The sequence below is a fragment of the Diuraphis noxia genome, unplaced genomic scaffold, assembly GCF_037042655.1.
Source record: "Diuraphis noxia isolate RWA-SAM2 unplaced genomic scaffold, SU_Dnox_SAM2 contig0002, whole genome shotgun sequence".
In the NCBI taxonomy this organism is placed as follows: domain Eukaryota; kingdom Metazoa; phylum Arthropoda; class Insecta; order Hemiptera; family Aphididae; genus Diuraphis; species Diuraphis noxia.
The window spans coordinates 41,660,986-41,688,802 of record NW_028301712.1 but is presented as its reverse complement, the minus strand read 5'-3'; the positions used below and the strand labels follow the sequence as shown (position 1 = coordinate 41,688,802).

Sequence of the window (27,817 nt, the reverse complement as noted above, 5' to 3'; positions counted from 1 at the left end):
GGAAAGAATAATATTTGTTTTACTCTGTGTTTTTTTTATAATATTGTTTAATAACTGCATGATCTCCGCATAGATATTGTAGAGTCTCTACGTTTATAATGTTTATGGTGTTATATCATAATTGTATATGTTTTTATATACCTATCTAAGTCAGTGGGTTATTCCAACGGATACGTCCCGTTAGCTGATGCAGTAAAATATGCAGAATTGTAACTGTGCTTTTAAATTAGACACCGCATATTGTGTAATTACTTAATTATATAATAATGATTTAATTGCCTAGGGCAGAGGTATTCGAACTGTGCGTTGCGGCTCCCAGGGGCGTCGCGAGAGTTTGCAAAGGAAATCGCGTCAAAGCACCGAAAACCAACATCATACCAAGGTCTTGTATAATTATTATAAATATTATTTGCAATCATTATGGAAATGAAAACAACACATCTTACGATTTGACCATTTGAAGTTTTATTTCTAGTACTAAAGGCATTGTTATTATTATCCATTATAATAACATATTTCCCATATTGTATCCGTGTGTTGTTTCAATTTGTTCATAATAATTTGGGAGCCGTAAAAATATTGTGAACACCCAAAGGAGCAGCGTGCTGAAAAAGTTTGAATACCTCTTGCCTAGGGTATTAAATGTTCAAATGTAACAAAATGTTTTGCCACTTTGCCAGGCATAAAATAATTGTTTGATTGAAAGACTTATTTTTCGTTGCTTAACGATTCCACGTGAAGATTGCGAATATAAGAATTCTTCTTATTTGTCTTTTCGTTGTTCTACTTACACAATAAAAATAATCAACTATTAATAATTGAAGACGTTTTTCTTGATTAAAATTAATATGTTTCAAACACATTCGTAACGTCTGTATAATTGGAACAAAATATGCGAGTGTTGGTAAAATTCTTACTTGTAATATGAGTAAATTCCGCGGTGCAGCCACCTGTCAACACCAGGACAGTCGAATTACACTTTTTACTTTACTGGTAGAACTGCACTCGGGTTTAAAAAAGTGTGATGAACAAAAATGTTCAAAAAATAAAGTTAATTTTTAAAATTTTTAAAACACTAAATTCCCTTTCTGTTTAAAATGCATCATTAGCATACAAATTATTATTTTTATACTTTTTAATTTTATAAATGATTTATTATATATTTTTTGTAAATAAATTATTTCAAGAAAAGCATTACATATTTTTTTATCAAATTTATAATACAATATTATGTATATTAATATATTATATTAACAAAATTATACATATACATAATAACTAGTTTTTAACCACTCCGATAATTAAAATTATTGTTAGTCCTGTACGCCTGTAGGCGAGAAAGAAAATTAATTGAAGCTATTTTAACCCGAGTGCAGTTCGATCAACACCTATTTTTTACTCGAGTGCAGTTTGACTATTACCTTTTTTTTCATCCAAGAGCAATTCGACCTTACCCGTTAACAAAAATCCCAATTTAGCTTCATCCACGCTTCATGTCTATGGCCCCGTGGGCAGACCCCCCCCCCCCACATCATATTTTTGGCCCTGATATATAAGAACGGTCCCTCTTAAATAACAATTAATTTTTAAACATATTTCTAATATACATAGAAATAATTATTTGCATGAACATGGGTCTTTCTGACTTTCTGACACTCTTTTGTGAGGGCCTTGTCTGTGAGACCTTACAGCGTCTGGCGGTGAAGGATGGCGTCCAATACGTTGACTCGTCATCCATCTGTTGGGAAAGCCATGATTGAAACGACATGACAAATTTCGTATCAATATTGTTAGATACGCTTGTGCTATTCTACTCCATTCATATAAACTAATAAATATTAATTGATTACCTAGGTACAATAGGTACATATCCATTAAAAATTGGATTTATGTACATAGAAACACACCAAAAAATAATAATCTGTTTCTGAACAAATATGATTAATTTTCAATTTTCAATACTTCACACACTGCAGTAATAAACTTATAAAACTTTATTTTTACCATAATTATCCAATAAACTATTGAAATTTCATTTTTTTGTTTAATTTAATTTTTTTAATTATTATCAAGCTTTTTATAATGTATTTTAATACAAAAATATGGCTTGGTGAGGCGTGGTCGTACGCTCTAAGCGTTCGTACGGGTCGCAGTTGTTAGCCTTCGGATGGGTGACCACCCGGGATTTTTAGCAACATATCCTTAAAAAAACGGGTTCCCCCTTAAAAAAAAAAATACAAAAATGTATAGGTACTTAATATATAGATAATAGTATTGTAATTTTATAATTAATTTTTAATTTTAGATGAAATATTAGTCATAAATAAAACAATGTAATGTAAAAATTAATGATTTAAATATATAAATGCTCTTACAAAAAAAAAAAAATAAATAAATAAATAACCTTAAATATTGATTAAAATCTTACTCCAATGAAAATTATTTTAATAACCCGATGATATTATAAGTTACCTCAACTCTAAAGTAAAAACTTAATTTAATAATAAATGATTAATAGTTGCTTAATTATGAATATTTTTAGAAAAAAATTAAATCAAATAATATAAAACAAATAACTGCACTGAACAACGTCCGCCTAGCCACTGCCGAGTGCCGAGTAACCAACCTGCATGAGCATAAAAGTATCCAAGTGTTCTACTGGACTCGTAGTCCTTATCAAGGATTTTACTGGGATTTGTAACTACCTAGGGTGAAGATAGGATTCTGATACGCCCGTTTTTTGGTCAGGACAACCACTTAAGATTTCTGCGGCGCTCAAACTACTATTCATTTATCCGTATCCATCGGTTAACTTGCTCCAATGCCGCGGATTGCCAATGTTCTCCAGGAGGTCTACATTGAACGCCGTGATGACCAGCGCAACGTCGTCCACAAAGCCAACCCACTTTACTCCATCACGGGGCTCCAACCGCAGGAGAAAAGGTAGGTACCTACCCAAATAGCTAGGTACCTATAACGTAAGTGATGATTAATAAACATATTCGTACTGCAAACGTAATAACTTTTATTTTTAGTGGATTTAGACAAATTCTATTTAATGGTCCCACAATAAACTCGTAAATCAATTACCTGCCTAGCTATTGTTAGTTATTATTGTTATTTATTTTTTCAATGAATGTATATATTTGATGGACACAAACAACCTATTAACTATTGCATTATACGATGTTGATGATGATTAGTTTTTAGTACTAAAAACAGGAGTGGTTTTGTACTACCGCCTATAAAGTGCATATAAAATTAAAAACGTTTAGATAGGCGCTAAAAATATCTAATAATAATAATAATTAAAACTAAACAGCATTGGGAACACAACGTATTGCAAATGAAATCATTTTGCCTACCTAGAATTGGATTTCCAACCATTATGCAACATTTAGGAAATAAGTGAAACCGCTGCTATTTGTCAAATTTACCTAACCTAAAATCATTATATTTTCGGCACGGTATAAAGTATTTTTTATTGAATTAAATTACCTCTATTTAAAACTTTGGAACCAGTGCACGGGAGCGAATTCAGTGGCGCACACTGGAGGGTTCAAGGATAGCAGCTGCTGCCCCTGATTTTTTTGGTAGGTGGGTGCCGGGTGGGTACCGTGAGTAGTATGGGTGTCTCCAAGCCCCAAAAATATCCACAACGTAACAATTCTACTATGTATAAAAAAATTAAAAATAAACTATTAAATACTATAGCCATTAGACTAAAAGCCAATATGCTACGCCTGTTTATTTTTGAGTACCTATGTGCCACTGGGAGCGGTGGACTGTTTTCACAAGTCTTACTAATACTCCATGCAGCATCGTTTATTGAAATAATCAAGGTACGTCAAATTATTATGGTACATAATATATAGATCTGTTTATAACTCATAGCTGATGCTTGTGTATAGCGAGATTTCAACTCTAAATGTGCATACACCTATTATGGTTTAACATCTATAGAGTTACTTATTTCATGTATTCATGCGTGAGAAGTTATTGTACAATAAGGAGTTTTTTTTTTAATCAGGATCTGCTTATGGCATCTCTCGCGCCGTTCAGCGCGCATGTAATATAGTTTGCGGTACTAAATGTTATACTTTTTTGACCATTTATCAACTAAACATAACTTTTAGAATGCTTTATTGGGTATCTACCATTAATTTTTAATAGAAATAGTATGTACATAGGCGCCGCCAGGAATTTTGTCAGGGGGTGCATCGTGCATAGTATACACTATACTTTGATTTCTGAATATTGTTTAAATTATTTTAGTTAAATACTTAGAAATATTTTTTTCAAATTATATGACGATACAAAATTATTTTTGTTTTTACGTTGGATGTAAAGTTTTAAATAGATAATTATGCAAAAAAATCTTTTCAATACCATACATTTTTTTTAAACAAGCCAGGGGGTGCAATTGCACATCCTTGCACCTCCCTCGCGGCGCCCTTGAGTATGTACAATTATTTCTTCAGTTAGTTAAGTATAAATAGATACGTAATACAGCAGTATGCTAAGTTCATATGTTAAAATTTGCATTACTAGCATATTTACTAGGTGGTTATCCATAGTTCAGATTTAAATAGATCTCTGACTTTTAAGTATGATATAATAAATTAATAAACATTTAACATCTTTATTTTGAATTAAGCTAGTTACACAAAAAAAAAAAAAAAAAAGCGGGTAAGTCGTGGATGTCGCTTTGCTGTACTGTAGGTTACTGTAATGGATGGGATTAAATTTGAATGCAATGATAGGTATCATTGTATACGAAAAACGATTCTGAACGGAGATGATTTGTCATTCTATTTAAATATTGTCATATATTCTATTTTGAAACAAATATTTTATTTTTCAATTAAGACGCATTTTGCATATGGCATGGTTAATCAATTAGTGTAGTTATCATAATTCATAATACTTTATATTATCATAGATATACATGTACCTGGTTTGAGGATAAATCGTTATCATTACGCGATTTCATAAAAATTTAAAACTCAAACGCTCAAAACATTTTTCCTATAATGACACTTCAAATTTTCTCTATAGCTATTTGAAGCAAAACTTATGGAAAACTTGGTGTTAAATTTTATAACCTTAGATATAAATACAAACAATATTATGAATTTTGAACTACAAAATAATTTGCAAATATTCTTGGTTTTGACGAATTTTTGTCAATATTTGAAATTCAAATGCTAATAAAAATTTAATTTGAATTTCCGGTGGACATTTTTTTTGTGATAAAGATTGACAAATTTGTAAGGAATCTTGTATTAAATTTTCAAATCTTAGGTATAAAAGGAAAATTTTTTATGAATTTCTAGAATAAAATAATTTACGAATTTTCGTGATTTTTACGTATGTTGTCAAAATTAAAATTTGAATGCATGTAAAAAAAAAATTTGGCTTTATATTTCTTTTATTTTTCAACTGCTATTGCAAAACTATATTATGAGCCTTGTATTAAATTCTCAAATCTTAGAATTAAAAAGAAAAACTTTTATGAATTTCTATCTAAGATAATTTGAACATTGCCGTATATTTTATGTATTTAATCAAATTTTGAACTGTAAATTCTTATAAAAAAAATTTGTGACTATATCTTTCTTTTATTTTTCAACTGCTATTTTAAAAATATGTTAGGAGCCTTGTATTAAATTTTCAAATCTTAGATCTAAAAAGAAAAATTTTTATGAATTTCTATCTAAGATAATTTGAACATTGCCGTAATTTTTACGTATTAAGTCAATATTTGAACTTCAAATACTAATAAAATAAAATTGTGCCTATGTATTTTTATAAATTTTTAATTACTATAAGAATAACTAATGAGGAACTTTGTATTCAATTTTCATGTATTTTGATTGGGCCAAAAAAATTTTATCAACCCTTCAAAAATTTTATTCAGAAATATTGAAAATTTCAGTTGTCTATAAATATCTCAAAAAAAGTCAAAATATTTTGAAAATTAAATCATGTAAAGAAAATGCCAATCTTAATAACTGGTAAAATTTTCAAGTATCTAGGACTCATATTTTTTGAATAATAACAAATATTTAAAATCGTTTCAGGATAAATCGTTATGCTATTTCGTAAAAATTTAAAATTCAAACGCAATTAAAATTTTTCCTATAATGACGCTTCGAGTTTTCTTTATAGCTACTTGAAGTAAAACTTATGGAAAACTTAGTGATGTATTCTTAATCTTTAGTTATAAACACAAAAAATGTTATGATTTTTCAGCTTCAAAATTACTTGCAAATTTTCGACAATTTCGTAAAAATTTGAACTATAAACGCTTATAAAAAAAAATTGTGCCTATGTATTCTTATAATTTTTTAATCACTTTAAGAATAACTTATGAGGAACTTTGTATTAAATTTTCAAGTATTTTGATGTGGCCAAAAAAATTTTATCGACACTTCAAAAAAAAATTTTCAGACAAATTGAAAATTTCAGTCGTCTATAAATATCTCAAAAAAAGTCAAAATATTTTGAAAATTTAATCATGTAAAGAAAATACCAATCCTAATAACTGGTAAAATTTTCAAGTATCTAGGACTTATACTTTTTGAATAATAACAAATATTTAAAATCGTTTCAGGATAAATCGTTATCGTTACGCTATTTCGTAAAAATTCAAAATTCAAACGCACTTAAAATTTTTTCTATAATGATACTTCGAGTTTTCTCTATAGCTACTTGAAGGAAAACTTATGGAGAACTTAGTGTTGTATTTTTAATCCTTAGTTATAAACGCAAAAAATTTTATGATTTTTCAACTTCAAAATTACTTGCAAATTTTCGCGTTTTCGACAGATTTCGTAAAATTTTGAACTATAAAAGCTTATTAAAAAAAATTGTGACTTACGATTTTTAATTTTTTTTAGCTACAATAAGAAAAACTCATAAGGAACCTTGTATTAAATTTTCAAGTTTTTTTGGTCGTCCAACATTTTTTTACCGACACTTAAAAAAAAAATTCTCAAAAAAGTGTAAATTTCAGTGGTCTATAAATAACTCAAAAAAAGTCAAAACCATATAAAAAAATCGATTTGGTCGAAAACTGATTTTGCGTAAAAATTCCCGTTTTTCTGTCATTTTTTTTTTGTTTTTCTCGATTTTTTTGAAAACTGTTGGAAAAAGTTTACTTTTGACCTCTATAATGCACCAAGGATCTTCAATTTTACATCGGAAACCACCCCCAAAGTTTGAAATCGAAGCATTATTTCGACTAGTTATGCTGTACACAGACACAAAAAAAAAAAATAAATAAATAAAAAATAAAAAAATAAAAATAAAAACACACATCATTGTAAAATCAATACATTCATCACTTCGTTCAGAATCTAAAATGGAAATTAACTTATGCCATATTTCCATCACACATTTATTCAACATAGTACTCTGTTCTAAAAAAGAATACCAAATTTTTATGCATGTTGACCAATGAATACATTCTATGTAGGCCTCCTTATATAGAATCCAAAGGTAACTCAGATCAATTATCAAGTTTTGTAGATCCAGATTACTGGTTAATAGGTTAACAAATTAAAAATGGTCAATTGTCAATAGACTGAAATACTGTTAATTATTCTTTTTTGGAATAGAGTTAGGTTAATTTTTGTAACATTTATAATCTACATGGCTGTATGTCTGTAACACTGTATATAAACATTTTTATTTTTATTTTTTGAATACTGAAATCATTCAGGAATATTAATTTTTAAGTTAATCAACAATTAAAAAATGTATTAAATATAACATAGAATATAATGCAAATACATTAATAATTGTTTTGATTGATAACTAGGATACCTACGAGGAATATCTTCAATGGTTCACAGCTTGGCCACCATAAAGTATATATATATTTTATATATAATTTTATTAAAAAAATACACATACAAAATCATAGCTAGTGAAACAGTTTAATTTCAACAAACTTTTGCATGAACAATACAATAGTGACATTGTTTCTGCTCTCAATAATCTTTAAATTTTAGCATTTTACATACAACTGATTTATTTAGACAATTTAAGTAATAACTAGGGCAGAAGACTTGTAGTATTTGCATATTTTTTTGCACAGTCACAAAAATAGCAGATTACGAAACAAATACGTTTCATGCTTTGCTGAAGTTAGTTTTGAAATTTTATTTTGCATATAAATGCATATTTTAAATAATTTATAATTTTATCGATATTTTTGTTGGCGGCCAAAATAACATTGAATTCAAAATTATTTTAAATATTGATCATAATATTTATACGGTTGTTGACTTTTCTCAGACACATATTTTTCATAGAAACACACCTCGAGAATTGCTTATTAGATTGATTGTTGGGTTATTTGAGTAGATATAGTTATAAAAAGTATCTGAAAACCCATAAAATTAACCAAAATAATTATTGTAACTTGTAAGCTATACTTAAAATTAAAATTAAATGTATAAAATAAATGGAACATACAGAAAAATTCTAATTTTTTTTTTTTTAAATGCATATTTTGTATATTTAAGTGCATATTTGATATTTTTTTAAAGCTACAAGTCATCGGCCCAAGTAATAACTAATAACTAATAGGTACAATAGATTACAATTAAGTCAACGTTATGTAAGGCTACAAATCTATCCATAGCTTAATGATAACATTTTTCATATTTCAAACATTATAAAAACAACTTAATAAGCCATATAAAATATGATTAAAATTCAATTAATAATAAGGGTGCTCAAGCTTATAAAATGTTCACATAGTAAAAACAAACAATTGCCAATTTTCGGAAAACATTTCCTTTATATTACAATTATAAAATCAAATTAATAATAATAATAATTAATAAGTAATAGTAATAATGATAATCAATTAAGGTGAGAAATGTGTAGGAAAAATAAACTAAAAATATAATATAATAATTATTAAAATGTGACTTACAATACTATATTATAAAATGGAGAACCACATCAGGAAACCAGTCAAAACAATTAACTAAGACTAGTAATTAACCAGTAACATTTTCTTAAAGCCGCATTTGAAAATTATAAATAAATTGCATTTTATTTTCATTTAAGTTCTCGCCAAATTTTTATTAAAAAAAGTAATCTAGGAACTGTGGAATAAAATCTCGATCATATTTTAGTCAAGCGTTGCGAAACATATGATCCATAATGGACAAACAATAATAAATCAAATGTGCACAGACAGAGAAACTTTTTTTGTATATTAATGACTAGAATTTAAAATAAAAATTAATTAAGATCAAATTAAAATGGCAAAAAAAAATCACTTTTGAACACTGATTAGTATAGTCAAGTTTCATGGAGAAATATTAAAATAACTTTTTAAACAATTTTAAATTTAGTCAACATGTATTTTAGTTTTTTTTTATATAATTATCTTAAATACAAATTGATTATTAAAATGTAAAAACAGAGAACATCCCCCATTTAATTACCCTTCAAAGATAATAATTCACCTATTTTTATAAATTATGTGATTCAAGTTTTGATTATCATATATCACATTATACATTAGCACATAACACTAAGAAAACTTTAACATTTGGTGAAAGAAATTAAATAAATGAAAAAGAAAAGTTATAAATTGTTTTAAGTAGTCAATCAATGTATACAAAATCATATTTATTAATTCAACTATCACATTGCCAAATTAAAAAAAATAACATTTCTAAACATTATTGATATAAACAACAATATAATGCATGTTTAAGTTAAAAAAATATGCGAGGAATTAGAGGAACCAAAACAGGATAATGCCCAAGAGCTAGAGGTATCAAAATTTGTTACAAAATAAAAATAATAATTAAGTGCAAAGTAAAAACGTATCAAAAGTTTTGTTAATTTGTATTATCATTAATCACTAGCACATTAGTTTTTCAATTAATTTTGGTATTAAAAACTAACAGTTAAAACAATATAATTTTTAAAGCTGTATGAAATGAAATTGACAGAATAATGTAACACAGAACCATTGAATTAATTAAGTACTGGTTGAAATTATGATTGGAGCATCTAAGCTCACATTGGTGTTAGCACTTAGGATACAACCTAGTGATCTAAATATTATCATTACAGAATTGAATTTACCATATAAAATGAATTGTTTTAGTATTCATGGATGTTACACTAGATCAAGTTACAATCTAGTTCGGATACGCTATTTACATACTATGATCCTAAAACCTTCAATGCCAGTCTTTAATATCCTAAATTTTGGTACAAATAATGCATACCTTAAGCTTTTTTATGTTTCCTGAACTAACTCTAAGGAAGATCGCGATAATTTTATGCCACAATAAATGACATGCTCACCAGTATATTATAATTATAAATGTTTGAAAATAGGACTTAAATATTAATAATTAATGGTAGTCCTGTTAAGACTAAATAAATAATAATAAACAATTTAAATACTTAATATCACAATTATGTAAAACATATAAATACTTATTGAGTAGAAAAAAACAGGGTGACTTATTCTGTGGATGTAGATCCATGACTGCAAACAGATTGAGAACTATGGGATGACTTACGACCACTGATCTCTAAATGTGCGGCTGGGACCCAGCCTTCTGTTTTAGAACCTGTGTAAAATAATATTTGTATGGTATATCATAATTTCAGTTAAAACTTAAAAGTAAACTAATTTGTCACTCAACAATGAATGAAACTTACCATGAACTTTGACATACCACCAACTACTCGAACCAGCTTTTAACAAATCTACTTTATCGCCTCTCTTTAATGTAGCGTCTGTTGGTCGAAGTGCATTATAGTCCGCTAATGATATATAACTATCAGCCTGGAAAAAAAGTTATAAGAATAAAATTATAATGATAATATATAAGATTTCTATAAATTTACTGTTTTTTGTTTGATTGTCCCATCAAGGGATTCGTCATCAGTCAAGCTATAGTCAGATGAATCATCATCAGTTGTTTCGTGATGACTTAGTGGACGTCTACTACGATTAGATCCTGTTTCACTTTGGTTATCCAAGGAATGTGTTTGACGTAAGTTTCTGTTCACATTTATAGCATTAAAATGATTTGAAGACACATAGTATTTAAATAAATCAAAAAACTTACACATGTTTTCCAAAAGTACTTATGTACTGTTTGATTTTTTCTCCTTTCAATTCAGCTAACTGCTCAAGCAATACACGTTTAATTTCAGACACCCATTGTTGCTTTTGCTGCAAATTTGATGCTTGAATTGTGTAAACTTCCTGACGCCCTTCTAACCATACTTCGAATTTACATAAATCTCCTTTGACAGTTTCCGTTAGTCCTATCTGTGACATCTGTAAAAAAAGGAATATCATAATGAAACTATTTATAATCTAGGTTAGATGAAAAAAAAAAAATTAACTCACCCGTAAATATTTTTTGTAATGATACATTGGTTTATTATCTTTAGATACCTTTTTACATAAAAGTAATCCCTGTTGGTATAGAAAAATTTGACGCCTCATTGGCTTAAGTCTTAATTCTTTCAACAAATCTTTCTTGTTTTCAACCCACATAGAGAATGACCCTTGCAAAAGTAAACCACCCAAATCATTCCAATCACCCTATATGTAAAAAATATTTCATCTTGTAATATTTAATTATTGTAGTTTTAATTCTAATTTCATTAAGACAAATTATAACTTACATTAAATCCAGTTATGCCAATTTGATGCATGTTGTCATTTACATTATTCAGAACAAGTAACATACAATCCAGAGCTTTTTGTAACTTGGTAATGCAATTTTGATTTTTTTCATTATGCAATAGTTCCTAAAAATTAATAAAATTACATTTAAAATAATTTTACAATGACTGATATTTTATCAAATTCACTTTTAATAAAAGTTGATATTTGGTAATCCTTTGCATAGGTAAAAGCAAATATGCACCAAGTGGCAAACGGTGTCCGAGTTTTTCTTGACATGCTTTGAAAAAAGGATTATCTTCACCAACTGTTTCTCTTAATTCTTCAGACCTAGTTAGATTGACACAATAGTAAGTATAAAGCTGAAGAAGTTTTTCCCTCTGAAACCAATAATGTAAAAGTTACACAATAATATTATATATGATTAAACATGATTATGAAAATGAATAATCAAACAATTATTACATTATCTGTAAAACAGACAGCAACAGATTCAATACTTGATGAACAACTTTCAAGAGCCGGTAAAAAAAATTGATTATGAAAGCTATGAATACTTTCAAGGTTTCCAAAAAGAATCTCACTTTTACCCTTTAAGATTACAGGTATTAAGTTTTTCATATCTGAAAACTCCATTTGATCTTTGTATCCCTGAAAAAAATTTAATTTTATATAGAAAAATACAAATAAATATTGATTATTTCTGAACACACCCTGAGTATAGAGCCTAATTCAGCAGTATATTGTCGTTCTGTGTACAAAAGTTCAGTGAGGACATGTTTTGTTTTAGTAGCATTATTTTCTTCATTTTGGATACCTCTATCACATTCATCTACACCATTTGAAATCTGAAATAATATTAATTTGTCAATTACACATAACCAAATTCAATAACAGTATAACATAATACAACACATTACACACCCACATAGGTGGTTCCTGATTGTAAAATGAATGGTTTTTAGACCAAAATTTTCGGAAACAAAAGTTAAGTTAAATAACTAAAACACATGGTCTAACTTGAACATTAAAAATTACCAAATTGTATTAATTATATTATGAACTAAGGATACTAAACTTACCTTTGACAATATTATGACTAAAAATAGCCTCTACATGTAGGAGTAGGTCATAGAACTCAAGTAATAATTAAACAGAGTGAAGAAATATTTAACAGAATATATTTAATACAAACAGGATTAAATGGAAAAATTTACTCAACCAACTATGTATAAAATCACAGTTTCTCAAATTGAATCAATAAATAAAACAGTATATCTCCTAAAAGAAACCAGTAATTAGTAATTACTAACTACTATCAAAATTAATTGGATTCATTATATAAGTATACAAAGATACATAAAGATATATTAAGAACAACAATGTATAGTCATAAATCAATAACCACTGTTTTAAACATTTTCACTGCTACATTATTTATGTTCTGCAACCTGTGTACCCTACATAAAATATATTATTTAAATTTAAATTTTGATATCTATGTATGATCTAATTGTTTCAGTTTAAAATAATACAAGTCAGTATTTCCTAAAACAATACAGTAACTGGCAAATGATAAAATGATAATGTTATACAACACAAGAATGTAATAGTTCACCAAGAACATTGAAAGTGTTAAAACTTTGGATTAAAAAAAATAGTAATAATATTATTATGATTAATGAAACACTAATTTACAATGCACAAATATAACTTATAAATATTTATTTAACTTACCTTGGTCATATTAGCTAAATTAATAGGAATGGCTGGTTCAGGATTCACAGATAGAATAGGCCGTGGTTTATTAATGTAACGCTTAAGACTTGCCAAACGTTTGTCGCACATGGTGGTAACATCATCAAGTCTCTGAAGAACTTGTGTAACTATTGGTTTAGTTTCAGGTGTGATGGTATCTTCAAATAATGAGTAAAATTCTCTGGGACTTTCTACTTTCAAGTGATGAGCACTACTCATGAACTCTTCCAGTTCTGCAAGTGATTGTTCAGCACTAATACACTTGTCAGCTGGTTCTGAACCCAAAATCATAACACCTTTAGCACACCATTCACTAGCCTATGTATGAAAAATGAACTGATTACTTTCAATATCAATATTAAGAATGTTTTAAAATAAATTGAATAAAAATAATAAGAGCTTTAAAATATTGTTATTATTTTATTGATTTAGGTGTATATATTATCTGATTAAAATTTAGATGTGAATCATAGCGGTTTGGAACGTATATTAGTTTTTCAACAATGATTTTTTTCTTTTAATTTAGCATTGTTATAAGCATTTTTTTTTTTCAGATATGACTACCCATTAAGTTTAAGTTATATCTGATATGTGAGTATTTTATATTTAAGGTATAGATTGTTTTATGTTTTTCATAGAAGTCAGTTATGCTGCATGTGTGTACATACATCTAATTAAAGTATAAAATAATATGCGATAAATTATTATTAAATTTAATACATACCTTTTGAATTCTAGCCTGTAATTCGCAACTTTTATTTAGAGTCTGCAACCGTCTTTCCAAACGATCATTTAATGTTTGAAGGAGACGTTGAACCTCATCACATTTTGGTTGAATACTTTCCAACACAATAAATCGTTTGGAAACTAATAATTGTCTACCACAATTTAGTAAATCTTGACTTAACTTTATTTTTTCCTAAAATTAATATTATTTTATTAGCAAAGTCAGGATAAAAATTATTTAAAAATTTTAACTGTGTTTCAAAAAAGAATATTTGAGAGTAAAAATTAAAACTTGACGATGTAAAGTGTTCAAATTAATAAATATTAAAAAAATAAATTTATAATTATAATACATAATTTATAAAAAATTAAAAAGTATTTAAAAGTATTTTGTTGTAACTTGCCAAAAATATCTGTTATTGATAATGTTGATACCTATTGGTGGAAAAGCAATAACCTCTAATATCATCTTGTCGTTCTGATTCTGATGTCAATTACATTTTTTCATTTCCAAAAGGCATATTGGATGTACTTGGTATTTTTTTTGATTATAAAATGTTGTATCCCTTCTTAAAATTCCAGAAACCACAGTCTTTTCCATATTTATCCTCAGTCGACTTTTATGGTCAAAACCCATAACCTACTATCCTCTGCATAATACACTGATCTAATAATAATGAGCCTCATATCAGTTTTAATCCGAATTATTTAGTCTTAGTATTGCTGTACTTAACTGTACTTAATTAGTTATTTGATATTATCAAAGTCGAATTATGTTATATCTTATATGTTAAATATTATGTATATTATGTTAATATAAAACTGCCCTTAATGTTGTAAAATAATAATATAAGTTTATAAAACTAATATTGGTCATCAGATTTATTGTATGTAAAATATTCTTTCAAGAAACAGATTATAATGTAAAAAATAAAATACATACATGAATTGAATTCTGAAATGTGGCCAACTCTTCAAGTAATACTTCAACTCGTTCAACGGAATCACCAACATCAGTCATTTCAGATAGAATTTTCAAGTTTTCATTTAATGAACTCTAAATATAATTATAAATATTAGGGCACAATTAATTGCAAATAATTTGGTATTAGTAATTCTTAAATTTAATAATACATGTGAAACTTCCATTAACAAACTCCTAATTAACAAAATATCTTGTTAAAAGATACATTTTTGAGAACCACATTTATTCAATATAGAAATTTTGCTGTACTTATATAGTTATATTTAATCTACTAAAAAGTATCCGTAAATAAAGATCCCAACAATTAAAATTATGATTACATACTTGAACAATATTAAAATTTTCTTCAAATGCACGCAATGAATGGCATTGTTTTAAACGTCCAGAAAACTGTTCCCAAAAATCATCAAACACTTTTTCTGTTTCTTCCATTTGTACCAACAATCTATTAAAAATATGTATTATATTACACAGTTGATAATTTCAATTTCGAATAAAAAAATATAAAGAAGATAAAGAGATCCTGAGATTCGAATTATAAAGGTTCGTGGAATAAAAATTTGAATTGTTGAGTATGTCCTACTGACAGATATTTCAAATTAGTGAGGCGACCAGAACCTAACCGATATATATGTATTTTCTTTTAATTATAGAGGTTTTTTCAGGAGCAGCCCTGGATTGAACTGGCGAGATACCGAGAAAATCTCGGTGGGCCGCGTAAAAAATTCAAGATCAGTATTATATCAAACACTGATATAAACTAGAATAATTTAAAATAATAATATAATGTATTTTATATATATACAATATACGTCATATAATTATATAAATATATTATATATATAAAAGAAAATCAAATTTTAAACTTATAGTTATAAAAAATTTATTAAAAATCGTCATACTACTCATACTTGGGCCATGACTCATGAGTGATGACTGATGAGTATAAAATGAAATGTTTACAAATTGCATAAATCCAGGTGATCTATATTATATTTTATATTATCTATATTGTCTATCTTATATTTTGCGTTTTTTTAAATAATATAACTGAAGTATACTAAGTAACTTAATGTAATATACCTATTGAATAGGTAATTTGTAAATGTGCTTTAGAGAAACAATTATTATTTAAAGCACACATACTAAAAGAGTGATAATAAAAAATTACTTGAATGGGCCGGTAGAAATTTAAAATCTTGGTAGGCCGAAAAGTCTCTATCCGGCGCTGTTTAGGGAACTTAGCGTTTAGTTCGATTTACAGAGTTTTTTCGAATTATCAAATGACTACTGTATATATACATTCCACTGAATAGATTGATCTATTATAAAATATCAAGTCAAGAACATTATGTGTTTATACATAATATTATGCTGTTTTACAATATTTAAATTTGTTTGCAGATTATAGGCAAGTAAATAAAATATTACAATTTGAAATGCAAATTTAAATATTGTAAAATAACCAACTTAAAATCATAGATAATGTTTTGAACTTTAAATTGTATGATAGGTTGAATAGTTTGATTCATTTTTATATAATATGTGCAAAACTAACAACACAACATTAGTTCTGGTGAATTTAAATTCACTATGCTGTGAATAGATCAAAGAGAAAAAATAAATAGTATGCTGACATCATCTTGAGTAAAAATATTTTATTGTATTAAATATTAATTAAGTTAATTATTGTTGTAAGCAAATTATGAAATAGCAAGTTTAATAGTAAAAAATGAAAGACAAGAATTTATTTATAAAAAATATTTAATATATTTTTAAATGCCATTACATAAAATACAAAAATATTAATGGAAGAAATTCTAATTACATTATTTTAACTCTGTTCAAGGATGCCATTTAGCATAATTTACCTATAGCAATTCATAAATGAGAGTAATTTCACAAGAATAATACAATTGAAAACAAATAAGAAATGTCTTGTTTCAGATATATCTATGTTACCTGCATATTACTACAGGTGCTTTAATACATTATGATCAAAATTGAATCTCAACTAGCATAATCAAATAAAATACTTTTAGTATTTGAAAGATAAGTAAGAAAAAAATATAAGAGTTCATATATAAACATTTTAGAATGAATATCAAAATAGTTTTTAAGTGAATGAATAATGATGATAATTTATTTTAAGAGAAACAAATACAAAAATAAAATTACATTTTAAAAACTGTATAACAGAAGCAGAGTGAAAAGAAAGTTTTTAGAAAACTTAACGACAATAACTAAATTGGAAACAAATTATAAAATGGAACAAAAGAAATTCAAGAAAAATAACAAAGTTAATAGAAAAACTTTATGAGATGGAGTGTTATCATTAAGACACGAAACATACTAGTTTATAAATTAAACTTAAGTCCTACATAATTTAATACACTTTTAACTTTTTTTTTATTTTTTCAATACTTGTTACAAGAATCTATTTATTTATTGTTTTCAGAAAATAGTAATATTATAATAATAATAATAATAATAACTAACCACTATTCATAAATCGTAGGAAATGAAATATAATTAAATTACCTTTCCAATGCAGCAACATTGGTAACTGTTGATGGTATTGTACCATGGTATGTATCAGTGTCTTGTTTGAAATCACTCAACAAAGTTTCACCTTTTTTAACAGCTTCAGAAAAACATTTTTTCAATCTCCCATATTCAACTGCATGACGACATAAAAGATCTGCAGCTTGTTCTCTAGTATCTGGCAAATCAACTGTGTCATTTGCTAGACGTTCAGTGAATTCATTTAGCATTGAAGAAACCTCATTGGTTTCATTTGAAAAATTTTCTAAAGCCTTAAAATTTTTTTTTATTTAATTTACAAAATATTCAATTATAATTTATATTAACAAAATTCAGTTTTTTTATGCATAAACATTACCATTCTTTGTTGTATCCAATGCTGATGAAAATACGGCAAAGTACCATTAAGCTCAACAGTAAGTTCAGTGTTATCTACATAATCATGTAACTCTTCAATGACACTGCATATAACCACTTTAAATTTAAATTCCTCTTTAAAGAACTTATTGCTCACTTCTGATATAGCTTTTTGTAAAAAACCATTTGGTCGGATCACATAGACTATGTGTATAAGCCCAGGGAAGAATTCCTGTGAAAATGTTCAATAAACATTATATAATCAATTGTGTGGATTATTTTAACATCAAAGGGAATATTTTAAGAATTGATTTTAGACTGTCAAGTAATATTTTAGATTAAATTCTAATAGTAAATTTTTATCACTATACACTTGCTTTAATGTTTACTATGTTTAGCCTAAAATAATAAATTTAATAAGACAACTATTTATCTGAGATTAGGATACATTTCTATACAATTTGAATGAGTGTAAGAATATAAATAAATGTGCACATTAAGAAATTAGTGGGGAGAATTACTACAATACCATCCCACTCTGATGCTAAAAATATCAAACTTTACACTAGTTGTTTTTTATGAAGTGAATTGGCAAGATCTGTTAAATACTTAATCATACCTATTGCTGAACTTATATTTTATGACAATTTTTAATTTTTTTTACCAATTATAATTCTAATATTAAATATTAATTCAATAGGCACATATTTTATTTTTAAATTGTGATTTAATTAAATATTGTTAAAAATAAAACTGCTGTTTACGTAAAAATACAAGTAATATTTACTTTTAGATTATTTTGTGTGATGTATAATAAATGTACATATTAACAATTAACTAATAATAATTTGAAAATTTTTTTTTTGTATTTTTAGATTGTTATAGATAAAATGTTTTTTTATACTTATTAATATTAAAAACTATTTAACTTTAAATAAATATAATATTACAGGTTTTTTTTTTTATTATTATTTAAAATACATCTACAAGGTTTTGTAAAGTAGTTTATGAGTTATATGTATTTAAAGTTTAGACAAGCGGAGTAGAGGACAAACATTTTGTGGGGTAACCCCGTACCACTCTACCAATTTAAACTTTAAATACTTATAACTCAAAAACTACTAGCCCTAAATTAAATTTTAATGAATCAAAATACTTAGAAAAATATTCTGCTTTGGAATATGAAATTAAAATGTTGTCATTCAAAAAAGTAAAAAACTTAAATAATGATAATGATAAAAAATATTTAAAAATATAATTTTTTAATAAAAATGTTGGTTTTTTAACAACTTGAAACCATGTAAAAAATATTTTGAAAAAGTAAATACTTTTCGAGATAATTAGTGTACCCACTTAAAAGAATCACTCTGTATGGTATCACTTAAAATATAATCCACAAAGATAATATGTTATTAGTGCGTATTTGTAAATAATTTAGTATTAACTTGCATTTTTATTAATCATTCTACTCTAACGATAATGAAATAAAGGTAGAACTAATCATACTTCAGTTAGATTAGACAAAATTATAACTCACACTTAAATCTACATACAAATGTTAAAAATACTAGATAAATATCAAGTTATCGATAAATATTTATTGATGGAATATTTAGTAACATAGAAACCGTATTATCATGATAATATTTAAATGTTTAACTTAAGGCCAATAAATACAGATCAATTTTAACTTATTTTCCTTATAAAACAGTAACATAATTTATAAATTGATGATTTTAATATTAATATCAACAATTTAAACTCCGACCGATTTCTTAAAAAAAATAAATGTTAAGTTAACTTTAATTGTTGCACACTATTTTAAATTATGTAATTATAATTTATAATTACATAGATGTAACTAATTGTGGTAATGTTTGATTTAACAAATAGTGAATACTATGGAATATCTAATAACTTACTGCTAAACGTAAGAGAACATATCTAACTGAACTCCATTTGTCATTACGTCTATCAATAACAACAACAAAACCTAAATCAGCTTCCTGCAATCTAAAAACAAAATGATACATTAGTAACATCTTACTTATAAAATCTGAAAAAATTAATACATACGACGGAACTGAAGTAATATAAGATATTAATTTTTCGTAGTCCTTGTCGGGTAAATCAACAAAATTTCCAGTATCAGGAAATGATATAATAGAATAACCTTCTCTAGTTTTACCACCTAGAAAAAAAAGCTTTACAATAATAAATATATTACAATTATTTTAAATTCTAAATATATATCTAATAATATGAATCATTTGTATTATCATTTTAATGTTAAGTGAAGAATAAAATTAATATAAAATTGTGAATAAATAAGTAATAATATGATAGGTTCAATCAGTGGCGGCTTGAACTTTTTTTCCCTCGAATCACGTTAAATATTTTTACACCACCCACCCTAAAATATAGTTATTAGTTATTACTTATTATTGTACATTATCTGCCGAGTACACAAGTTATATTTATTATTTATAATTTAATATTTAAATACCAACCTGCAAAAATGGTCCAATCTACCTTTTCCAACTATAAGACCTACCCACCCAACCACCCATTAATATTTTTGTGAATCACGTGATTCAAATATACTCCCTTCGAGCCGCCACTGGGTTCAATTATTATAACTACATTATAAACAGGTATTTAAATATTAAATTATTTTTTAGGTAGCTTTTAATTAATAAAATTAGCATAATAATTATGAAAAATGCATTACCCAACACAAATTGAGATAAATAATAATGGACAATTTATATATATATATTTTTTTTAATTAATTAAAATCAAAACATTATTCAATTACATTTTTCTAAAATATCCTAATTTTCAAGTTTTTTCGAAGCTATATATTCTTTTTGAAAACATTTCATAATCCTGAGCATAATGGTTTAAAATTCATTCCAAGGGTAAAATTAAATGCCTGCATTTATGCAGATGACAAACAAAACAAATTAAAATAAATACAATAGGTACCTACCAAGAAATTAAATTAAATAATTTTATATAATTCATATTAATTTTATTCTAACACGGACAATAATATTAAAAAAAGATTTTTCTAACAACCACTTTTTAATAAAATGTATTGGTAGATATTTAAAAAATAATTAATGAAAATATATGTATTAAGTATTATGATATCATATTTATTTTTTCGCTCAAATTGGATGATAGGTAAGTTAGATGTTAATTTAAAAATTGTTTTATTTTTATTTTTGACATTATTTTATTTATATATTTATTACCTGTACACATGAGAGATTAAGATAAAAACAACATTTGGTAGGTACAAGGCTTTCTCAATATACCTGTGGGTTACATCAGTGGTGCAACCAAGGGGGGTGTTCAGTGCCGTAACTAGGCATTGGCAAGGTGGGCGGTGGCCAAGGGCGCAGTTTAAAATGATCGCGCTAGGGGCGCAATTTTTATTTCATATAAATACTAAAAATTCCTTATTAATTTATAAAATTGGTTACCAAGGGCGCATATAAAGCTAGTTACGGCATTGGGGGTGTTTTGGGTGTCTGGACACCCCCCTTGAACCATATAATAGGAAATTTATATTTAATTATATTCAATAACCATTGAAAAGAAATTTTCAGTCTTTTTTTAAATCTACATCTAGTGTTATAATTTATAACTGATAAATGTTACTAAGTCTTTTGTCCATAGTTTATCGATAATTACTAAAATTATATGTAACTTTAATCTAAACATACATGTCACGTACTCACGTGATATTAATTGTTTAGTTAATAAAACGTTGGACGTCAGTAGTGTATTAAGAAATAATTATGGTGGTGGTTTGATTCAAATTGTTTGAATAAAATAATATAATAGGAAAATATTTAATAGTAGTCGTGACAACTGTCACTTGTAGTATACTAACAAATTTGGAAATTAATTGGGGAAATACTGTATACGCTACAGGCGGACACCCCCTTGAAAAAATCCTAGTTGCGCCACTCGGTTCCATATCATTTAATATAGATTACCTACCAACCAATACTATAAAAATATATCATATAATTTAATTTGGTTGGTAAAATATTGTCATGTACCTACAGCAATGCTGATTGATATTACATTAACATTTTTGAACACTAAAAATAGTACACGCATTAGATACATAAATTAGTGAGTAATTTTGTATATTTTGTTGCTGTAATATACACATAGATATTATATAATATGTATACTTACCAGAAATCACGATAAACTGTTGAGCCAACAGATCCAAAACATTGTTAATCGAAGGTTTTTGTTCATGCATCGACGACATTCTTCCTGCAAAATGGATTAATAATTAGTGAATAGTTTTCAAATTTGTTACAGAAGGATTTTAGGATCATATTTTGGATTGCAATAATAAAAGAAAACTATAATGTGCAACAACATTTTAATTATTATTGTACACACGGTGATCAGTGATATCACCATTATATTACATTTTAATTAATATTCTGTGAACGACTGTCGATGAAAAACACAATTTGAATTCTAATTTCTAATATTACTCTTTTCGTTACAAGTTATTCGACGTTTGGATAATTTTCAATTATTACTACTATAAACAATGTCTACGATCGTTTACTTACATAGGAATATAGGATTATTATAAAACAAGATACTGGAGACTTCGCAGATTACATGGTCGTCGGTTGAAATCACAAAAACATAAACGTTGTCGATTGGACAATTGAAATACCGGAAGTTCTGCGACTCGGCGGGAGCAATGTCGAGAAAAATAACACTCGAAGAGCACGTAACTGCGTCAAGCCACGATTTGAACGGAATTCGGCCGAAACAAGCAACGATTGTCGAATGTCGATCCGTCCACTTTTTGATAATCTGATACAATAAACGAAAAAGTATACCTAATATTGTTTTGTATAGTAATACAATACCTATTAATTATTATAATACCAGGTAAACGGTGTAGTTGATTTGTTATTGTGATATTATAAAAATTATTATTATTATTAATACTGTAATCATAATCTCATTATTATTATCAACACTTTTTAGTTTTTGTTGTTGTTTTTTTACGGTGCAGTGGTCGCCGTCGCCGTATCACACAACAGTGAGCCGTTCGTACGGGAATATTCCCGCGCACAACTTTACAACAATATTATTGTTATCAAAAATTATTCGCAATCACAAACGTTTCGCCGTTTCGCAACGTTACGTCATCGTGACGTTACAGAGAGCAAGCCAAGAAAAAACCACTGCACCGGTTTCTGCCGCCGCCTTTTATATTTTTATCTTTTCGGAGCATATCTACCTAAAGTACAACCCCTATCGTACGCCCTCGGCTAGTCCGCCGCTCCGGTTGATCCGACCATAGTATTATTGATATGAATACTATGTATGTAATCTAAAAAGTACAATTTGGATTTTCCAATTTATAGTAGATTTATAGCTAGTTTAATATTTCCCTTATTAGTCTTAGCTATGTCTAGAATATCATTTGCTAAACAAAAATCTATAACTGACTTTTTTTCTAAGTATTGTAAAATATAATAAATTTCTAATATAATCTTGTATGTAATATGTAAATAAAAATGTTCTGTATATTCTGATAATCCGTCCTTTTTCACGTTCCGACCACACCCCCAGTCACGAAGGTGATGGATTAGAGAGGTTCTACTGTATTATAAAGTTACCTCTCAAAATAAATGAATTTCCTCTAATTTTTATAAATTAAATAGAAGAATAAATAAACATAATATTAATGTATAGTTATTAATTTATAAACAATAAACTTTAAAATTATGTTATAGTTGTATTATTTATATAATCACATCAACTTATTCTAAGAAAATCACAATTTAATGTACAGTAACATTCAAAAGCGCCGATGTATTATGAGAGCATGAAACACCTATGACATTAGGTCATAAGTAATTATTTTCAAACGTTTTATTTTACATCTTCAGAAAGTAATCATCTAAACATAAAGAAGATCATTTTTTATTGATATAGGTAAATAATTTTCACCATACCTATATATATCACAGTATATTATAAATTTTTTACTGAAGTAAAAATTTTTTATTCTATTTGTACGCTTATAGTGTTCCGGGACAACGGGACAAATGATATGAACATCTGAGGATATAAAAAAAAATTAAAATAAATAATGGCCGTTAGAAATGTATTGTAATAATAGGATCGTCACGATATCTGGGCATAAATGCAGTTTGGTTCCCACGCGAATTTTTCGATTTTTTTTTTTCCAAAATGTGTGTTTCACGACACTGAATACAAAAGTCTAATTCCAAAATTCTCGCAAATCATTATTTTGGAAGTTATAGCCATCCAAAGTTTGCGATTTCACGTATTTAGTATTTACGCATGCATGCGCGCAAACCGGCTTTAGATACCCACTTTCTTACGTTTTCGTATTCTCGCCTCTCATTTATATGTTATTTTATTTTATTACAATATTATCTAAAGTAGTTTGATGAAAAATGTTAGATTATACCCTATAATTATATTTTTGTAAAAGTTATATTTAACTTATTAGTTTTATGTAGATATCTACCTCATTATAATTTTAATTAACGAGTTTCAAAAGGCAATAGAACTGATAATGTTTTATTTTCGTTTTAAATATTACTTTTTGAAGATTGCTATGTTAGTACCTACAAGCGTACTCCAGATCACTACAGTTTTTGTTACAGTTACGACAACATATCATTTTAAAATGACATCTATTAATTTTATTGAGTTGTATGATATATTTGAGCATAAAACCAATGGCCCCGTCTCAATGAGTGTTATACAAAAATTGCAATCGTGGAATTTGTTAGCCCGTGATGGTGTATTAAAATGTAAAAATGGTCATTATTTACAATTATACAGCGATATACGTTCTTTAGACGGGTTTAGTTGGAGATGTAGGGCACCTATAAATAAACAAAAAAACAAATGTGACTATTATCGATCGATTCGCATAGATACATTTTTTCATAAATCGCATTTGTCGTTATACCAAATAGTATCGTTTGCATATTTGTGGTTAGAAAACGTGTCACTGTCATTTATTGTTAAACAAATTCGAATTTCTCAACATACTGCTGTAGATTGGTCATCATTTCATAGAGAAGTCGTCTTCGAGGCTATGATTACGAATCATAATAAGATAGGTTAGTTTAAACTTAAATAAATCATTTTTTTATAGTATTAAAATAATTAATTCATATAATAGGTGGAGTCGGACAAGTTGTTGAAATTGATGAGTCCAAATTTGGTCGAAGAAAATATAACCGCGGGCATCGTGTAGAGGGGCAGTGGATTTTTGGTGGTGTTCAGCGAGAAACTGGGGCTTGTTTTTTAATACCCGTAGAAAAGCGAGATAAAGATACCCTATTAAGAGCAATCAATGATTGGATCTTGCCAGGGACTACAATTATCAGCGATTGTTGGAAGGTAGATTTAGTTTTTACTATGTGGGCTGTGCCGAGGGATATTGTGGTACTGAGTTGTGATATTGTGTTAATTTGTTTTACTAGAGTTATCAATGTTTGGAGGATGAAGGGTATGTTCATTTAACAGTGAATCATTCCATTCAATTCAAAAACCCAGAAACCGGAGCACACACTAATAATGTTGAGGGAATGTGGCGTCACGCCAAGGCTTCGCTTTCCCAATATTGTCGTAAAAAACGGTTTTATGGTGGATATTTAGCAAAGTACATGTTTTTGAAAAGGTGTCGTATATTAAACATTGAACCTCTAACGGAATTTTTTAAACTTGCTGGTGAGCTGTATAACTCAAAAGAAAACGATGTTTTGATAAGTGATGATGATAAAGACTCTTCTTCTACAGGAACGGATGACGATTAATAAAATATTGAAAAATTTAAATAAAATTAAAATTGCAAAAAATGTTTGTTTTCAATAACCCTCCCCATTCAAGTTTGATTTTTTAGCCCGGGGGGTTTGAGGGCCGAGCCCACATTCAACGAGAGGTCCGTAGGACCTCGAGTTTGGTGACTGGAGCTGGCAGGCGGAGGGAGCTACTTATACTTATTTTACTTTATCTGGCCATCAAGTCCGGCGACCGGAGCCGATAGGCTCCGGGAACCGGGGGTCCCTTGAATTTAAAGACATGAGTCATTTGTGTTAAATTAGTTTCAGATTACTTGTTAGGTCATCAGGCTGCCCGCAGGGCAGGGACGCTCTCCCCCCCGCGACCCCGGAGGGGTCGCCCCCCCCCCCCTCCCCCTCCCCCCCAGGTTTGCTATTTAAGCCCCGGGGGGTTTGGGGGCCGAGCCCCCATCCAACGAGAGGTCCAGAGGACCTCGAGTTTGGCGACCGGAGCCGACAGGCGAAGGGAGCCACTTATACTTATTTTATTTTATCTGGCCATCGAGTCCGGTGACCGGAGCCGATAGGCTCCGGGAGCCGTGAAGTTTATTGACTTTAAGACATGAGTCATTTGTGTTACTTAAGGTTCAGTTTACTTGCTAGGTCACTTACCTACAGCGAACGTGCGTATATATTGGCGATGTGCACGGCATTAAAGTAGTGTTGCGCGTATATGCGTATAAACATAAAATCGCAAACTTTGGATGGCTATAACTTCCAAAATAATGATTTGCGAGAATTTTGGAATTAGACTTTTGTATTCAGTGTCGTGAAACACACATTTTGGTAAAAAAAAAATCGAAAAATTCGCGTGGGAACCAAACTGCATTTGTTCCGATATCTGCAGCCATCCAACGTCAATACATTCAACTGTTCTATCAGACAGTAGATACCAAATAATATAAATATAGGTATATAATAAATATCAGATAACTTAAATTTTTATCCAAAATCGGTTTTCGACAAATTTGGATTTTAGTCTAAATTCCATAGATACACGACATTTTCACTGAATGTTTATATTATCTGTATTATCATGTCTTTAGTATATAGTGCCCACCATAATATTTTCAGAATATTTTGATTTGTGTTGAACTATTTATAGGCATATGATATTTTTCAATTTTATAAATTCTTTTTAAAAATTAATGTCATTAAAAAAAATTAGCTCGAGCAAAAAATTTGAAAATATAATAGAAGGTTCCACATAAGTTTTTGTAAATGGAAATAAAAAAAAAGTTGAGCGTAAACCTTCAATAATTGTTTATGTGCATCTGAAGTTAAAATATTGACAAAATTCTTCAAAATCACTCCAATTTTCAAATTATTTTTAGTTAGAAATTCATAATAATTTTTCTTTTTATATCTAAGGTTTGAAAATTTAATATATAAGATTCCTCATCCAAAGTTTATAGGTATATCTTTATCTAAATGTATACCAGAAAGTCAAATTAAATTATAATGAGTGTTTGAAATTTAAATTTTTATTACATTGGATAGGTATATAATCGATTATTTATGGAACAATTCTCTTGTATTGTAATTATAAGAAACGAATAACCGTAGATTGGTACTTGAAATTTGCATAAAATTATGTTGTATTATTTCCTATACTTTACAACATTTTCAAAATATATTGGCACGCATTGAGGCCATTGAGCTGTTAACAGACATTAACAAATTTAAATGTTTTTAGTTTTTAGTTTTCTATAAATATCAATAAATATTGGTTGGTTGGGTCAAAAAAATTGAAAATTTAATACAAAGCTTTTAACATATTATTACGATAACAGCTGAAAAATATTAAAAATACATATTAGGCACATTTTTTTTTTTTAAGCATTTGAAGTTCAATTTTTCGGCAAC

General features: G+C 27.7%; 2 protein-coding genes across 4 annotated transcripts; one reads left to right on the top strand and one right to left on the bottom strand.

The window, feature by feature from the left end:
- Window positions 1-7,924: 7,924 nt before the first annotated feature.
- Window positions 7,925-23,076, bottom strand: LOC107167825 (guanine nucleotide exchange factor DBS). Of its 3 annotated transcripts, XM_015517022.2 has the most exons (20): window positions 23,004-23,076; window positions 22,676-22,928; window positions 22,281-22,364; window positions 20,139-20,253; window positions 19,985-20,075; window positions 18,064-18,294; window positions 17,703-17,977; window positions 15,486-15,606; window positions 15,120-15,233; window positions 14,175-14,369; window positions 13,430-13,768; window positions 12,406-12,540; window positions 12,158-12,343; window positions 11,881-12,072; window positions 11,692-11,817; window positions 11,411-11,608; window positions 11,124-11,338; window positions 10,900-11,056; window positions 10,711-10,837; window positions 7,925-10,619 (listed from the first exon to the last, which is right to left on the bottom strand). In XM_015517022.2, exons 3-20 carry the CDS (start codon window positions 22,357-22,359, stop codon window positions 10,510-10,512), a joined length of 3,006 nt encoding a protein of 1,001 aa, XP_015372508.1. In that variant the 5' UTR covers window positions 22,360-22,364; window positions 22,676-22,928; window positions 23,004-23,076; the 3' UTR covers window positions 7,925-10,509. The 3 variants fall into 3 exon arrangements, with proteins under 3 accessions (XP_015372508.1, XP_015372506.1, XP_089074913.1); XM_015517020.2 differs by having other exon boundaries at window positions 22,676-23,038; XM_089218787.1 differs by lacking the exons at window positions 22,676-22,928; window positions 23,004-23,076 and adding an exon at window positions 22,526-22,544.
- A 1,205-nt stretch (window positions 23,077-24,281) lies between these two features.
- Window positions 24,282-26,230, top strand: LOC149058467 (uncharacterized). The gene is made up of 3 exons (XM_089218788.1): window positions 24,282-25,228; window positions 25,291-25,511; window positions 25,595-26,230. Exons 1-3 carry the CDS (start codon window positions 24,673-24,675, stop codon window positions 25,925-25,927), a joined length of 1,110 nt encoding a protein of 369 aa, XP_089074914.1. The 5' UTR covers window positions 24,282-24,672; the 3' UTR covers window positions 25,928-26,230.
- Window positions 26,231-27,817: the final 1,587 nt, after the last annotated feature.